Below are 17,036 nucleotides of genomic sequence, written 5' to 3'. Positions count from 1 at the left end.
GGGAACCACAGGCACTGTAGGTGTTACAGCGTGCTGGGGCCCTTTCAAGAACAGATTTGGTTTACACAGGAAAAAGGACTGGATGATTGTCTGTGCCCCAAAATAGGATGAATAGTAAATCAGTGAATACTCTGTGGTCTTGTGCAGAACATTGAAGGGAGCACTATGCATGTGTGCCGCAGAGACACTTACAGATCTATGCACTTCCTGTTTGGGCCCCATTAAAAAGAAAGAGTAGTGTGCCATGCAATGTAAAATGTGCCCCTGCTGATGTTGTCCCATTGCAATGATTTTGGTGTTTCTTGTGATGCCCGAAGGATTATTCTACAGATCTTTAAATTAATCGTTTTTTGGGTGAGAGTCAGCTTGGAGGCTTTAACTGACAGTCAGCAGGGTCCTACACAAATACCTGGCTCAATGCACCTCCCTGAAACAATTAGGATACATTTCTTTCTTATGTTATTGTGCATACCTTGTGTTGTTAGCATGTTGTTGTGTCTCAAGTTAGTAACTGGATGTTTTTCTGTGTAGTTCTAGGATCTAGTATGCAGCACCCCACAGGGGAAGTTTGCCCAGAGCTGCTATTGGCTTCAGAGCATTGCATTAGATTCCACGGAATGCAAAATACAGACAAACTACCTCTCCTGTGAATCCATTTGGCAGACTGGACTTCCAATACACAAGAAGCCCTTCTCAGTCACTACAATAGGGGCTATAACTCCCACTTATTGACAGGAGCAGTCATAATGCCAGAGTCAACCTAAATGCAGTGGAATGCTGCTCCAAATGTCCAGTGGTATGAAACCAGAACTAAACTAAGATCAACAGCTTTAAACCAACAAATTAAGTACTGTCATTACTGGGTCTATTTATATAAATCCACTCAGAGGTTTAAGGCAGGATAACAATTCGTGATACATGCATTGTCCCATCTCTCAGTTTTGGGTCAACCTTCTTGTAAACGTTTCAGGGATTCTCGCATTTTTGTGTTTTTAGTTTTTAGGCTAGTTCTCTTATGATTCCTCATAGAGGAGAAAATGTTAACAAAATATTAGAAGACCAAGGGACACTTTATATTCATTTGGAGCTCTTCAACACTGATGTAGTGACAGGGTGATTCCTCAAACTTATATATAGAAATACAATGGTTAGAAGGCTGACAAAGAGATGAAAAGTAGAAATCAAGATAATTCAAATATTGCACTAAAACAAGTCATTACCAGTTCTCCTCTGAAACCTCGAACTCCCTACAAGAAAAAAAAAGATATTGTTATTGTACATTTTATTCAAAGTACACAATAACATAGAAGTCATTTCTAACAAGGCATTGTGGGATAGCTCTATATGAAGACACCAGCAATTTTCTCAGGACATATACAGATTTGAGATTTCCCAGGAGTCAAATAATTTCTGATTTGCCTTAACACCATTGCCCTAGAGTAGCTTTCATGGCATGCAATGAACCACCGGAACTCAAAAATGAGTACTTAGTTCAGATTGAACATGCCTACTTCTGAAGTCAAAATTACCTACAAAATGACCAACAGGAACAAAACTATGTGTGAATGATTAGGATCACACCAAGAACACTGTTAGTAAGTAACACAGGCACTACATATCTATAGTAAGGTGGCACATTCCGGTATTCATTTTTGCGACTGTTTTTAGCCATATCTATACCCAGAAGGCATCAGACTCAACTGCAAATGAGAGTTTTTCAAGAGAATTATATGGTCAACACAGTGCAAATAACATACTCTGTGCAATTAAAAATTACTTGCCTTTTGACCTCTGACACCAGCACATCCATCTTCACCCCGCGTTCCATTGAGGCCACGTTGCCCTCTCTCGCCCTACATAATAAAAGACGAAAATTACTAATACAGTATGCAATCAAGTATATGGTCAATAAACCCATTTGATATACAACTGTAGTTCCAATAATGAGATTTAACTTTCATTATAACTTCTACTGTGTGTACAAAATTAATGATGAATGGACTTGAAAAACGTATTTGAGCATTGCGATTGAGAGTCAGTTTCAACTAACAATACAAAATCCTGGCATCCTATTTTACCTATTTCTAATAAAGTCATGGATGTTAAAGAGGATGGTACTATGGTTAAGAGTTCTAAAACAATATAAATTCAATTTTTTTTATTAATTATATTTTATTATAAAGTTACAATAGAAAAACAAACATACCATTATAGAATTAAATTAATTATAGAGAAAAATAAGATACTTGCATAGAAAAAAAACACTATGGGGGTTATTACAACTTTGGAGGAGGTGTTAATCCGTCCCAAAAGTGACGGTAAAGTGACGGATATACCACCAGCCGTATTACGAGTCCATTATATCCTATGGAACTCGTAATACGGCTGGTGGTATATCCGTCACTTTACCGTCACTTTTGGGACGGATTAACACCTCCTCCAAAGTTGTAATAACCCCCTATGTACTTAATTCATTTAGTAGTCAACCTAGTGTTCTGTTCATTCTAATTAAGAAGAACCTGTGGGTTACTTTCAAATTCATTAGTCAGATATTGGACAAATACAGAATACAGTTTCCAAGACTGTGTATTGCTGCATTGTGTCATGCAAGATAATTTCTGAGTTGGAATCAACAAGCTTCTGATAGTGGCCAACATTTGTGAGTCATATCCAATCAACTTTCCTTCCAGTGCTCCAGGTGATCAGATACGCAAATGTTCATATGAGGAATGTATCCTACACTGTTTGTAATGCCAAGAAAATTTACTACTCTTGTAAATTTACTTGAATGCTCGTGGATAATATAGGAATCTCATACAAGTTGGACATTTCTCCCAGTTGCATGAATTAGCTTATAGGAACATGTTTTGAACTTTCCAACCTGGGCTTCAGGAATCAGTAACTCAGAAAGTACATCTCTTGCAGCAGTGTTTTTCAATGTTTTCCATAAGCAAAATCACCATAGGCAGAGGAGAGAGATAAAGGAGGGCAGAGATGTTTGAAGGCATGGGAAAAGTGGCAATTGTCAAGGCCCTTTACCTTCCAAGTGCTCACAGAAAAGTAAACTTACTCTCGGTCCCACCTCTGTTTATATCTGTACATCTAGCTTTCGCCCCTCAGCCTACCTCTACCTCTGACTCTCTTTGACCAATGTCATCCTAATGTTTTTTCTTGGCAAAAGTTGTTCGGCATAATGCAGGCTTGAATTATCAGAAAATGGCTAAAACAATTCAAAATTGTTCTGAACATGGGCCCCCAAAATATTTGTTACCAGGGGCACCAAAAATGAGTAAGACAACACTGAAGTAGGGGAGGCATGTGGGGCAAGGTGGATTATTGGGTGTAGTCCATTATCCAGAGTTACACGTGATGATGTATTAAGGGAAGAGTGGGGTCTTGAATTCCCTCCAGAAGAATAGGAACCTGATGAGGCCACCAAATCCTGGTGCAAATGCAGTTCCAGATTCAAGTCGAACCTGAAGAGATTGCTGCAGCCCACTGCACATTTTTAATCTGCTTCAATTGTGTACTAGGACATTCAGCCTTTTTTCAGTCTCTACATAGAAAATATTTTTCCCCATGGAGAGAACTCATTTATCCCTACCTCTTGTTAAATATGGATGTGTTACCTATCCACTGCTACACCCGAAAAACTCTCCAGCCCTTGATAAGAATAGATCTGTGAGCAAGTGGTGCATGAATATCCATCTACAAATTGTAGATGTTCATCTTCTTTTGATAGAAAGCCCTTAAAAAAAGCAATCAAAACCTCCTCTATATCACTACATTTGAAAATGCAGATGCTGCCATACAGGCAGAATTTCCGTCTTCACAAATATTTGTGAATTGGCCATAGGTGTGCTTTATGCATCATTGCCAATTCTTGTTTCTCTTTCTCCTTTGAGGCAATGCATGACAACAAAGAGGTGTTGTGCATAATTATAAAGAAAGCACTTCCAAATGAAGCATCAGATTTATCGATATTTGACGCAGCGCAAAGCAACAATACAACTTGCTGCACTGCGGCTTTAGTAAGATATGACGCGTTCCTGGACTCTCATTGCACTGGTGCATTATGTGCTGCCTAGCGTCAATGCAGACACCCTTGCACCATTGTGGAAGGATGCTTGCAGGGAGGATGTTTTTTGCGCAAGAAGGAAAACCTTCCTGCGCAAAAACAATCCTTAAAGGCTTTTACCTCTTTCTAAGTGTGCTGCATAATGCATCACACTTAAAAAGAGGAAACAATGAGGTATGTGGCAAAGTGCATGGGTGGATGCGCAGGGGCACCCACTCTCCCGCCCATGTTATTTTTTTCCCAGCGCAGATGAACGCATGGCAGTGACTTGTGCGACCTTCTGTTTCTCCAGATTTACCGGGTCGAGCAGGGCCACAAGGTGGCTTTGTTTGGCTTGGCAAATTTGACTTATGGATTGTGTTGACTTTGTGTCACCTTGCGTGATGCAAGGGCAACACAAGGGCTTGATAAATCTGGCTGATAGTCTGAAGATGTAGTGCACCATCTTGAATGTGGGCGAGCAGATGTTGAACAGGAAGATGTTGTGATCACCACTACAGTTGAAGCCCAGCGCAGATCATAGGTTTGGATCTTTGTTGGAAAACTGGATTGTCTCGTGGTACTTACAATTGCATATTTATCTCTCACAACCAAAGACAGCTCCCCATCTTTGCTGATCCAACACTTTGGAAATCCATTACAGCTTTGTGAGTATTGGCAGGGAAGTAGGAATCTCTTCCCTCACGGTTTTCTATTTTTCAGGAAGACTGACTGCATACTACATATTAGAATATGTAAATGTTATGAGTCCCATCAAAAACAATGGTGAGGCATCAGGTTCTTACTGACGCAAAACATTTGCATGATTGTTCCAGGGCGCTCTCATTAGAAGACTTATTTACTTCTACTTTAAGTGCAGCATCTCCTGATGCTGCAGCTATTTAGTGACAGAACCACCTTCTGTCATATTTTCTTAGTAGCAGGCAGAAATTGTGTATTGGCAAGAGTAGTTCAGGTATGCTTTCACCCCGTGTGGCTTCCCTTGTTGGTGTGCTGACTTTCCCTACTTTCTCTTGCAGATCCAACTCAATGTGCCGGTGTCCGACAGCAGAAGCCACAACTGGGATGAAGGATTTCCGCACATGCTGAGGCCCCTCCGAGCACACGGCTCCCAGGAAATGCTGGGTTGCTTCCACTCCTCCCTATGTTTGTCAGTGTGAGACACTTGTGGTGTTGAGGTGGGCCTGGTTGGCACCTGCTCAGAGTAGATATCAGTGTGCAAAAGTCACCAAAACATTAAAACGCTAATACAAAACACTAACATCACTCCTAAAGCATGGAAAGACTTCTCGCAACATGTAGGAGCCTTCTCATCTCTTGAATTCAGTAAGAAGCTGAAGATCTGACTTTTCGCATAACCCCTCTCCACAAGGCTAGGTGTAGAGACTCATGTAGCGCTTCTTCTTTTAGAGTAGTTTATTTACTCCAGAACTAAACAGCGGTACCCTCCAGCATAGCTTCTCCAGAACAGGTGACACATATGGAATTTCCTTGTGTTCACTAATTCATATGCATCACCTCGTTCCATGTTCCATTACATCTATACACTAGGCCTTCACACCTGCTCAGCATAACATAATGTTCTGTAATGCATTGGTGACTAAATGAGTGGGCTATAGCATTAAAGTAATTGCTCTTCTTCTACTTGTTGAAACCCTTATTTAAGGCTCAGCGCCCCTATAGAGAAGCAGGGCATTATCCCCATGACACTAATGCTTCATTTATTTAATTGTACTTTCAGGAATGCTCATAATTTTTTCTGGTGGTACTTTATACATCTGTAGAAATGTAGAAAATCTATCAGACAAGATTTGACATTTCTTAATGAATCTACCTTGGAGATAAATCAAAGGCAGCTTTATCAAAATGTTCTTCTATACAAAATAAAGTAAAACCTGCTCTGACTTCACAGATGTTTAAATGAAACCAATTTCAAAATTCAGTATCCTTACGGGCACATGTGGACAAAACAAATGACAGACGCATGGAGCATCCTCACACTAAAAAGATTAATACAAAAAATTTGAACTGCTGAATGTGTCTAACGTGTTTAAAAAAATAAAATAAAGTCAAGTATTTCCAAACAACACGATGGTACTTGCTATGCAAGGCGACAATAACCAAGCCTGTAGTAATGGTAAAAAGAATATGAGTAAACAGAAGATTATTGATTACTTACACTTCCTCCTTCGACCCCCGGGTGGCCTGGGGAACCTTTGGGACCAGGTTTGCCCTGTAAAGTTGAAACAATATAGCTTTGTTAATTGTTGGAATTTAAATTGTTTTTGATCAGCAGAGCTCATTCCTGAGATGTAAACTGGAAGATGATAGCTGGTAATATAAGTTGACTTGTCTAACTAGAATCACAATTGTACTTCAAAGTGTGATGAGGTCTATTGACATAACTTCAAACGTTTCCTTTTCCATACTGGGATAGTTTTCACCACCAAAGGTCCTTGTCTAAAATAAGAAGGGCTAGTGGCTTTGATAACAACACTTGAGATAATGACACCAACACAGTACCACATGGAAACTCTCTTCTGATTGGTTGGAGTACATGCCATGAGATCACTCTAGCTTTAGGTAAGTGTATACTCAAATAATATTGCCCCAAAAAAAGTTACCCTGTATGTATATCCAATAGATTATAGGCAAACTATTAACCATGAAGTCTGAAAAATAGTGTTCTAATCACAAACAGAATAACATGCTGCCTCAACATCCTCAGGAAAGTCCCTTTTCCGTTTTTACAGAGCCTTCACTGATGCCACATGGTCCATCTTCTATTCTAACCGTGGCCAAGGATCAGAAATCATAAAAGGGAAAGAAGGATTCAAGCAGGGGAAAATAAAATTATGAAAGATTAACAATACAAAACAGGCTCTGAGCTAATCTTTTACTAGAGACCTGGACAAAAGCCCCAAAACAGGTGTGACCTACATTGATAAATGTGGACTTGATCCAGACAAATTCTCATTTAAACTAATCGCATACTCAGAAATTAAAATGTATTGACATTAGGATTGCTACCTTTCTCAGAGACAAATACTGGCCATTTGCTCATGTTTTTGAATTCTGTAAAGCCAAGGAGTAGGCACTTGCATAAAACTTTGGGTTCAATCATCTATATTACTTTTAAGTATTTCTTTTACCCATCAGTTTGCCATAATAATAAATAAGAGAATAAATAAGAGAAGGACATCTCTAAAATACTTTAAAGTGTTTTTTCCTTGCATTTGCAGTTTACATTTCAAAGTGGAAAAGATATCCACATTTGCAGGATTTCATACTTTTTACCATCCTTGACAACAAAATAAAGGCCAGGCCAGTAAAATAGTGGCCTGGTGGCAACCCTAATTGGCATCCCTTACAGCCCAATCTGGGAGAGTTCTTTCTTCCTCCAGCTTGGTAGACAAATATTAAAAGACAGTTGTCACACATTATGGGCCGCAATATGATCCACCGCCGCCAATGCCATACCGCCATCAGGCCACACCTATTATGGGTTACCCGCTGGCCCAGTGGGGAACAAGGCCTTAACAATGTGGCGATGCAGCAGCACCCGTCGTGCATTCCACTGCCCGTTATTCGGGCAGTGGAATGCGCGATGGGGCTGTGCATGGGGGCCCCTGCACTGCCCATGCCAAGTGGCAGATTACAACTGCCGGGACTGCTAGGCTGCAGGCTGGCGGTAGCCTGGCGATGTCTGCGGTTGGACCGTGGCACCACGGTCATAATGTGGCAGTCAGACCGCCATGACCACGGCGTTTCAACCGCGACCATGACCCTAGCGATCTAGTGACCGCCAGGGTCATTATGACCCCCTATGTGGTTAAAACTGACTACGGCTCCACAATGGTTAGAAGGACAAGAAGGTGCGTGTGTGTGCTGTGGTTGTTGGGGTTGGTCGAGTCCACAGCCATACAGCGGTGCCTCGAGTCCTATCAGGATCCTGATTCTCATAAATATAAAACTCTTTTCAGTTCACTGTTTCCTTTAAACAGAATTTATTCCCACTGTTTTCAACAGTTGCTCTAATCTTTGCTATTTTAATAAATGTGGTGGGGTGGTTTAATTTCATTAATGAGGGAAGGCTAGAGTTGCAACCTTTAACTCTTCTCAGGGAATGTTGTAGGAAAAGTGATCCTAAAATGTTGGGAAAAGAACAGCCATCTTCTGGACACTGTCAATCTATAGTAGGCTTTACACACTACGGGGGTCATTATGAGTTTGGCGGGCAGAAAAGACCATTCGCCAAACTCCCACGGTCAGGTTGCTGCCAGTACAGCTGCCTTCCCGTGGGTCCCATTATGAGTTTTCTGCTGTGTTTTCACCCGCTGGCCCAGCGGGGAACAGCCCACTACATTGAAGCCGGCTCATAATTGAGCTGGCAGCAATGTTGTGCTGTGTAGGGTGAAACCTCACACGTCACACTTTTCACTGTCTGCAATGCAGACCATGAAAACGCGACAGGGCTGTCCATGGGGGCCCCTGCACTGCCCACGCCAAGTTCATGGGCAGTGCAGGGCACCCATGGGGCTCCCTGCACCCCATCTCCATGAGCTTTTACATGGTGGTATAACCGCCATGTAAAAGCAGGCAGAGAGGAGGGTCGTAATCCCAAGGTTGGCACTGCATGCAGCGCTGCCTTGGCAGATTAGGCCCTCCAACACCGCCAGTGCTGCCAGTGGAGGTAAACTAGGAGTGCTGGTCATAATGTGGTGGTCAGACCACTGCCAAAGTGGTGTTGGCGGCGGTCAGACCATCACCGCGCATCTGGCAGTTTGAAGAATGCCAGGGTCGTAATCAAGCCCTACATCTCTGGTAAAAATGGTACAGAGGTGGGTAAAAAGTCACTATTTGTCATAAATTGTCTAATTTATCAGCGGAGAAAGGTGTTTCATTGTGGGTGAAAGTTGAGATTGAATTATTGGGTTTTTCAGATGACTGTAAATTGGATCTAGCTTACATGGACCAGCTATTTGTTTTAAAGTCCAACGATCGATTACTAAAGTTTGTCCACATTTGCCATGTCAGTCTGCTTGGGGTACTGATGTTCTGGTAACTCTATGACCAAAGAGTTGCTATTTGCAGTTCCTTGATTACTAGAGTGTTAATTAAGCTCCCAAACTCCTAGATTGGTATCAATGAAGTTCTCTGAATAGGAAGAAGATTGCCTGTTATTTTCTCTTCTCCTGTTGTGGATTGCATTATCTTCAAAAGCAGTTGTATCATCTACAAAGACATCATGACCATTTACCTTTCTGCCAGGCAAGCTTACCCTGGTCAGTGGCTCTTTGCATACCTATTGCCAGAACATCATTGGAAATGAGTCAAAGAAGAGCACAAAATTAAAAATACGGCAGCAGACGTTCCCCATCTATGCATCCAGGATATGGAACAACATCTACGTATCCATTAGGACAACCTCAACTTGCCTCCAATTTAGCAAAGAGCTGAAGACACGCATCTTTAAAGACAAAGACATTCTGATGGAGTAGAGGTGCAGGCTTCAGAGACATTCTACAGAGGCAGCTTTGGATAGTCCACAGTTCAAGCAGACAGCTAATAAGGTTATTTACATCACTGAGCCACTTAAACATGTTAGATTGTGGAATTGTGTCCTTTTGGAGCTGTCAGGTTGTCTTTGCTCTCATGTGATGGGATTTGATTTACTGTCAATTAAATTTCAGGGGTCTAAAGGGAAGGTTCTTTTAACCCACTTGAAGATATCAATTCGTTCTGTGAAGGTCATCCTAGGAAATAACTGGGAGAGTCCCTCCATTTACATCAATATCTCCATTGATTTCAGTGGTCCTTAGGTGGGGGCCGTATTTTTTTCATTAAGGCTTTGTTTGGGTTTTCCCCAAATCAGAGACCACCAAAGAGGTATTGTTAGATCAGTTAGATGTACTTTGGGCATGCGTTTTTTATCCAGCTATTACAATGTATTTTAAGACATGTTCTGAAAGTTTTCATGCTAAAAGAAAAAACTATCTTGAATACTTAGAAAGTTAAGCTTAACACCTTCTGCTCCAAGGTGGCCACCATCACCTGTAGTGTGACCCTGTAGGTTCAACATGGTCCTACATGTCACAAGCTGAGGTCAGGACTATTGTACTCAGTTTACATGGGCAAATAAGGTGCAAGTTACAAATGATACAGAATTACAAATCATGGTCCATCTTCAAGGTGCACTGTTAGGATCACATCACTCCAGCACTGAAGGCTCTGCATTGGCTCTTGATAAGTGAAATATTTAACTTAAAATCCTGGTGCTTTGTCTACAGATCTCTTAAGTGAAAGCCTGAAATCCATGGAAAGCCCTTTGACAACCAGAGGTGAGTGTTCTTGATTCTGCTCACCATCCATGGATTTGGAGGGGTGTTCCATCCAAAACCTAGATTCTACCTTCAGGAATTATCATCTGCTCCATCACAGACTTGAAAGTATTCTGCAGAAGGTTCATAACACACATATTACTAATGACCCATGACCAGGAGTACCTTGCAGACATAACTCAAGGCAAGCCCTTGTCAGTGATGTCATGAAAGTCCCTTCATGCAGGGCAGTAGGCTGCAGCCATTAACTACCTGAATTTACCTCTGCTGTTTTTCTAAATGTAAGATGGGAAAGTTTAGAATTTCCTACTCCAACAAAAAGATACTTACATCTCTACACAAACAAAATCAGCACAAAAGGAAATTGTTTAGAATGAATCCAAGAAATTCCAATTGAATCCTACAGTGCTTACCTTAACTCCAGCAGCACCATGAGGTCCAAGAATACCTTCTTGTCCGAGGCACTTACAATTAACTTTGCAGCACTCTCGCTCCGCAATGATGTCCTGCAATGCAACATCTAAGAATTAAGGCATGCACTCAAATACTTTGTTCTCAAATCGATAATCCTATAAAATGCTTGTTAAGATCGAAAAATACATTGAAAACCTACAACATCTCTCTGTAGGAGGCTTGGAAGGTTCTTCTGACCGATAACCAATTCATCCTTGTATCCAAATCCTCTTCCAAACTCCAGCTGCTGGATCTCTTTTAGGTCCTGCGTGCTCTCCAGGCCGACCATCAGAAGCCCCTTAAGTCCTTCAAAGAAAACAATACATCTGGTGTTCATGGAGATCAAATTTAGAATCAAAATCCTCTTCCCATAGTAGCTGCAGAAAAATCTTTCATTTTGTTTGTTCTGACTCCCAATTCCTAGTGCCTATTCCTAGAACCAGCACTGTTAACATGTGCGATAGAGCTTTCTTAGTGGTGGCCGCCAAGCAATGGAATACTCTTTCTTATCATTTACATGCAGAGCTGACTCTATCATGATTCAGAACAGGGTTAAATGCACCTTTTTAAGTCGGTAAACAATGCTCAGGCTATGTGTTGCACTAGACATTAATGCCAAGAAGCTTTGTGGATCACTGCACTATACATGCTCCATTCAACTTCAACTCGATCTGTCCAAGTAATGCTTTTGAACTTAATAAAGATGGTATCTATGCATTACCAGGGGTAAGAGCTCAAAGGATTTACTCACATAGAACATTCTTTTTTAGCATGTCTCCTCATGTAGCAGAGGAATTGGCATTCCTGTGCTGGAATGCCTTATAAATTTGTCACCACTCAGAAGCTTTCACTTTTGGGGGTATTCACAAACACTTCTCCGAGGTATTCCAAATCTGAAAAAGGCCTGACGCATATTTCAGAGCAGGAATAAACCCTTTTCTAGAGCAGGAAGAGAAAAGAAATACCCCAAAGTTGGTGTAAAAAGGAGGGAAAAAAGATTTTCTATGTGGATTAAAAAAAGAAAAAATTAGTAAGCACATCTGCATTTTGTCTTTTTTTACTCAGGCATATACAAACTTGTGTATATTTTTGCTTGAGAAAATGGAATTCTCAAATGTTCCTACTGTAGGTTTCCTCATACATTTAGAGCAAATTCCCAACTCTTGGCTGACTCTTTTGGAATTTACAGAGCAGTCCAGGAATATGTTTTGTAAGCTGTCCAGATCCCTGTTCTATACTGATGTGAAAGAATTATTGTATGTATAAATGTACACATTTTTACATTTAAGCATGCATAAGTGTAACAAAGTAGTTCAGTTGCAACTCAAAATATGATGCCATTTTTTTCTAAATGGGAACATTCCATCTCCTACATCTCCACCAATTTGGTGTGTTCCCTACCCATTCCCAACCCTGGAGATATTTTTCTAGAACAAGAAAGAATATCCAACTGTTTCTAGGGCATAAATGGACCATGGAGGTTTGTGAATTCCCGTACATAGTCCATTCGTTTAACTTCAACAAATTTCCAAAGGATGCACCTCACCTGACAAAATACAGAATTGAAAATGTATTTTAACTCTTGTAAATCAAGGTATCTGCACAACCAAGTTTGACTTAGGAAGGCATAAGGCTTTGGGAATAGGATCTAAGGCAATCAAATAAGTGGTGCGGGGTTTGAATCTTACAGAAATTAATGATGCCAGTGCTGCCCAAACCTGGAAGCATAGCTGTGAAACTCCACTCTCCCTCGTTGAGCCCAGTGTGGGCTGGAATCTCCACCCTTGCATGACAAATATATATGCAAAGATGGAGCTTCCAGGGAGCTTGATAGGGCCTTGTTGGACAATAAAAGGGGAATGAGGAAGTCTGCTCCTGGCACCCTATTGGTGAACCCTTTTCAAGGTGAAGAGGGAGACCAATAAACATCCAACCTGAAGCATTTGGTCCATGGAAAGGCTGAAAGAAAAGCCACTGTAGCCATTTTGGGTATAACTGGAACCTTGCGTTTTGTATTGGAATTATACAAAATGATGTCCTATTATGAACATCATGGAAATATCACAATGGACATTGGAGTTATGAATCCAAAACAGACTCAAGCTGAGGAGAGTTGAAGGAGGAAATCGCTGCGGGACATAGAGTGGTGGTGCAGGTGAGGTTGACTCCACCCTACATGGTGGCCACTGAAACATTCCCTCTTGTACAGAGGCAGGCACCACCTCCTGGACTTAAGTGGCATGGGTTCTAAAACAAGCGTGGGACAGTCAGCAGTTATGTTTCATCTGTTGACGATGTTGGGGAGACCTGCTACAGAAGATTATGGGATATATATTCAGTGTACGGAGCTGGGCAGCAGCAGATCCCGCTGGTGCACAATTGGCATACGGTAATTTGAAAACACAATAAAAATATTTCCAGAAGAAAAGACAGACTCAGCTGGGAGCTGAAGGCTTTATGTGTCTCGGAACTCTTCAATGACTTATTAAGGGCGAGCACAGTTGGAGAACCTCCTTTCCAGTAACTTAGGGAATACATTTTGGAAAACAAAATATAAATTTAGAAGCTTTTAACTATCTCCCAATAACACAAATCAATTATTTTGGTAAATGATACTGAGAGCAAATTTGTCAGCCATCACATTTTTTTGCATACAGCAAGGGGAAAATTGCAAACATTTTTCATTCGAAAAAGTCATCAATAAACATGGCAGAGACACTCTCACATATAGGAAATGAACTGCATTTTCTGCAGTAGCACCTTGAAATGCATGATTTTAACTAACTTTTGCCTTTCTATTAGCCATTAGTGAGCCGGGTATGCCTAGATGCAGTTCGTGTGCGTACTGTACCACAAGAATCAAGCTATATCTCACTGAGAATACCTAAGTAGGTTTAAGCTGAGGTTGCTTGTGTTCCCGTTCACTGACAACTTCACTTGGACTGTTTCTATTGGAGAAGGGCCAAGGCTGATATGCATACAACCCATAAACAACCTTGGCAGCTAAGGACAAATGTACTACACAACCAGTGAGTTTCCTTATATATATAGAATTGTTACCAATCTATGTAGATGTACTACCAAACAACCTAACAATAGAAATTATACTTCAAAGGAGAGAGGCAACACATATATTATATCCACTTCCAACAATCATTTCAAACAATCATTTACACAATTAGAGTTTAGAAGTCCATTCCAGCGAAATCAATTTTAGTACATTCTTTATTTATGCATACACAGGCAGCCAAAGTATTTCGCTCACAGTCAAGCTTCATCAGGGCTTGGTAAATAACTCTGGTAATATTTCACATTTCATTCAATCTGCATTTATCCTTGAAAGTACTTGTAAAGATGTTGTACACTCTCCTTGACTTTATGAAGCGAGTGGAATCAGCTGCCCACAACAATCAAAATTATGTCTTCGAAAACACAAAAAGAACTTCAAGGACATTGCACAAGATCTTCAGAAGTAGTTTTAAGGATAAATTCAGCGTGTGTGAAATGTGAACTGGTACCAGAGTTATTTAACAATCCCTGAGTAAGCTCGATTGTGAGCGAAACGTGTTGGCTGCCTACTGTATGTATGAAGAAACAACGAATAAAGAATTTATTCAAATTAGTTTGGCTGGAATGGACTTCTAAACCCTAATTGCTGAACTGATTGCCCGATATAATATTTGGAAGAGGATCTAATTTATGGTTTGCCCCTCAGCTTTGATTTCTCATATGAATGGAACTGGTTTCTGTCTCATGTGGCATTGAGGGCAAAAAAGATGGACTGGAATGCAGCACTGAGTAAATTCCAGTAGCTAAGATTGATTCAAGCATTCCACCTATCACTTTTTGTTTACTGTTGCTTGTCACAACAGATATGAGTGCTGTGCATGCCTTGGTACACAGGCTAAGGCAGTGATGCCTAACATAGATACACTGGTGTTCAATTCATGTCATATTTCAGGATATTTAGATAGGATACATTTACATGGAGTTAGCCTAATTAAATTAGTGATTATCCAGAAATTCTGTCATAAATTTGACCCTTCAGGACTGCATGTAGACACCCCCTCCCACCCGTAGTAGTTTTCTCAGAACACCCCAATGCGTATCATGTACATAAGTGAATATTCCACCACCTGGAAACGGATCCATTCATAAAGATAACAAAGATTCTTTTGCACACATTAACTTTTTTGTTCATGGAGAAATTCCTTCTCAATCACCATGATTAAATACGGTGGTGTTGCCTTTAAATTCCTGCCCTCAATAAACACTTAGTATTGTCTTTGACACAAACAGATATGGTTCGCATATTTTCAAGAAGGGTGTGAATATCTGCAAACATATTAGTGAGCCCTGAGCACGTAAGTAGTGCAGAAGTAGAAATAGGACTATTGTGCATTGGGTCCCGATGCCTGCACAACATGACAATCTCTTCAACTGCATGAAAGAATACAATTTGAGGTTCTGCTTTAATGCCTCAATGCACATACCTAGTTTACGGAGTGATTCAACAGTCTCTTTCAGTGTCTCCAGAGAATCATCAATTCCATCTGTGAAAACTAGGAGAACCTATGGGACAAAACACAACCTGTAACATGCACACAATGAAATCACTGTAATTACTGTAATAAATGCCCCACTCAAGAGATTCCCATGAAATGAACTTAGCATAATAGAAACAAATTTCAAATTTAGCTGGGATGCTGTCTGAGCATGACACGTCAATAAGGAACGGATAGGCACTGAAGCAGGTAGAGTGCTAGATACCAATGGGAATGATGCTAAAATCATGGCGTTCGAGGGTTTTGAGAATGTAAACTTCGATCAGTCAAAGTTTAGATTAAACAGAAATCCTTTTGGTATTTGGTCAGTAACTGTATCTCTCTGGGCAGTGACTGTGCTTCTGAACCAGATGACAACCTCTTCTGGCAGAGTAGGGCCATTTGTAGGCATAGACCCCAAAGGCCTACTGACCACTTGTGAATCCACTGAACAGCAGTGTAACTTTATTGGTCAAACATAAAAAGGGGAGGCAGGGATGTATTATATACAGAGCCCAGTGCAGCAAATGTAAAGTGAGGGATTTGTTGCTCTCTGGCACTTTTGTTCAGACAAAACATAATTTGGATGTTCTACCATCAAAGGGGAGGTGGCCTGGGGGAAAGTAAGTGGATATTCAAATAGCTCTTAAAGCCCAGTTGCAATGAAGTCAATTCACAGAAATGCCAGTGGCAGCAGAACTGACATCACATAACTGTTTATCCTCTGATGACATTGCAGGGTTGACACCTTGTTCCATTTTTGGTCCCTCAAAAGATGTCTATTAGCTGCTGACGGGCCTTGACAAAAACTAGAAACTACATTCTGTAAACAGGGGCTTAAAGCCTGTTCTGTTGCTTCTTCCATGCCCACTGAGGCCAAGGGGTAGAAGGGAAGTGCTGGGTGTGCATGACTTTCCAATTTGGTAGGGATGCCTTTCTTTTGGAATCACTCGTAAACATTGTAACCAATAATCAGTGATTGTCCAGACACAAAACTGTCTGTTCCATATATAGGCTAAACTTGTGAAAAGCCCACACATAGCACAATGGCTCTGTTTCGCCAAAGATGTCTATAAAAGGCATAATTCTCTCCTTGAAAACCCCCAAGAATAGAACCTTTACTTCTCAGAGACAGCATTTATGCAGGGCACCCCCTCAGCTGGGAACTCTTTTCCTCCAGTCCACAGAAATGTGACAGCAATCACCACTTCCCAGAAGCATCTAAAAGCCCACCCTTTCAAACAACACTTGCTTATTTTTTAAACGTATTATTGACTTCAATCAAATGCTTTGTCTTGAAGATTCAATACATGGGCTGACTGTTACCATGTTCTCTCTTCCTTCATCATGTAGCCCTTTTACTTTAGAATGTTTCTTTGTAAAGTGCCTCATATGTATGAGTTCCAGGTGTGGATTGTTAACACTCAAAATACAACAAAATAAAATAAAATAAAGAGCAAGCAAGGGGGTAGCTTATGCTGCCCTTTGTGAATCCAAATTGATCTCAATGCTCAATGAGGCCAAAAACCATGAAACTGCACACAATGTGTTGGAAGGATGAATATTTAAGCAAATGTCTGCGTTATTGTTTAATTTGGGTGCTTGCATAAACTCAAATAC

The 17,036-nt window shown here is 40.7% G+C and overlaps 1 protein-coding gene across 1 annotated transcript in view; it reads right to left on the bottom strand.

Moving 5' to 3' along the window:
* The window catches only part of LOC138262145 (collagen alpha-4(VI) chain-like), a 343,879-nt gene that overhangs the window by 139,612 nt on the left and 187,231 nt on the right, over positions 1–17,036 (bottom strand). The window contains exons 13-18 of the mRNA XM_069211929.1: positions 15,366–15,444; positions 11,033–11,178; positions 10,833–10,925; positions 6,258–6,311; positions 1,782–1,853; positions 1,221–1,247 (exon numbers count right to left, since the gene is read on the bottom strand). Coding sequence (XP_069068030.1) covers positions 1,221–1,247; positions 1,782–1,853; positions 6,258–6,311; positions 10,833–10,925; positions 11,033–11,178; positions 15,366–15,444 — 471 coding nt within the window. The remainder of the gene's footprint in view (positions 1–1,220; positions 1,248–1,781; positions 1,854–6,257; positions 6,312–10,832; positions 10,926–11,032; positions 11,179–15,365; positions 15,445–17,036) is intronic.

Source organism: Pleurodeles waltl, chromosome 10 (genome assembly GCF_031143425.1).
Source record: "Pleurodeles waltl isolate 20211129_DDA chromosome 10, aPleWal1.hap1.20221129, whole genome shotgun sequence".
NCBI classification, from domain to species: domain Eukaryota; kingdom Metazoa; phylum Chordata; class Amphibia; order Caudata; family Salamandridae; genus Pleurodeles; species Pleurodeles waltl.
Note: the sequence above shows the minus strand (reverse complement) of the source record. Positions and strands in the feature narration are given on the sequence as shown.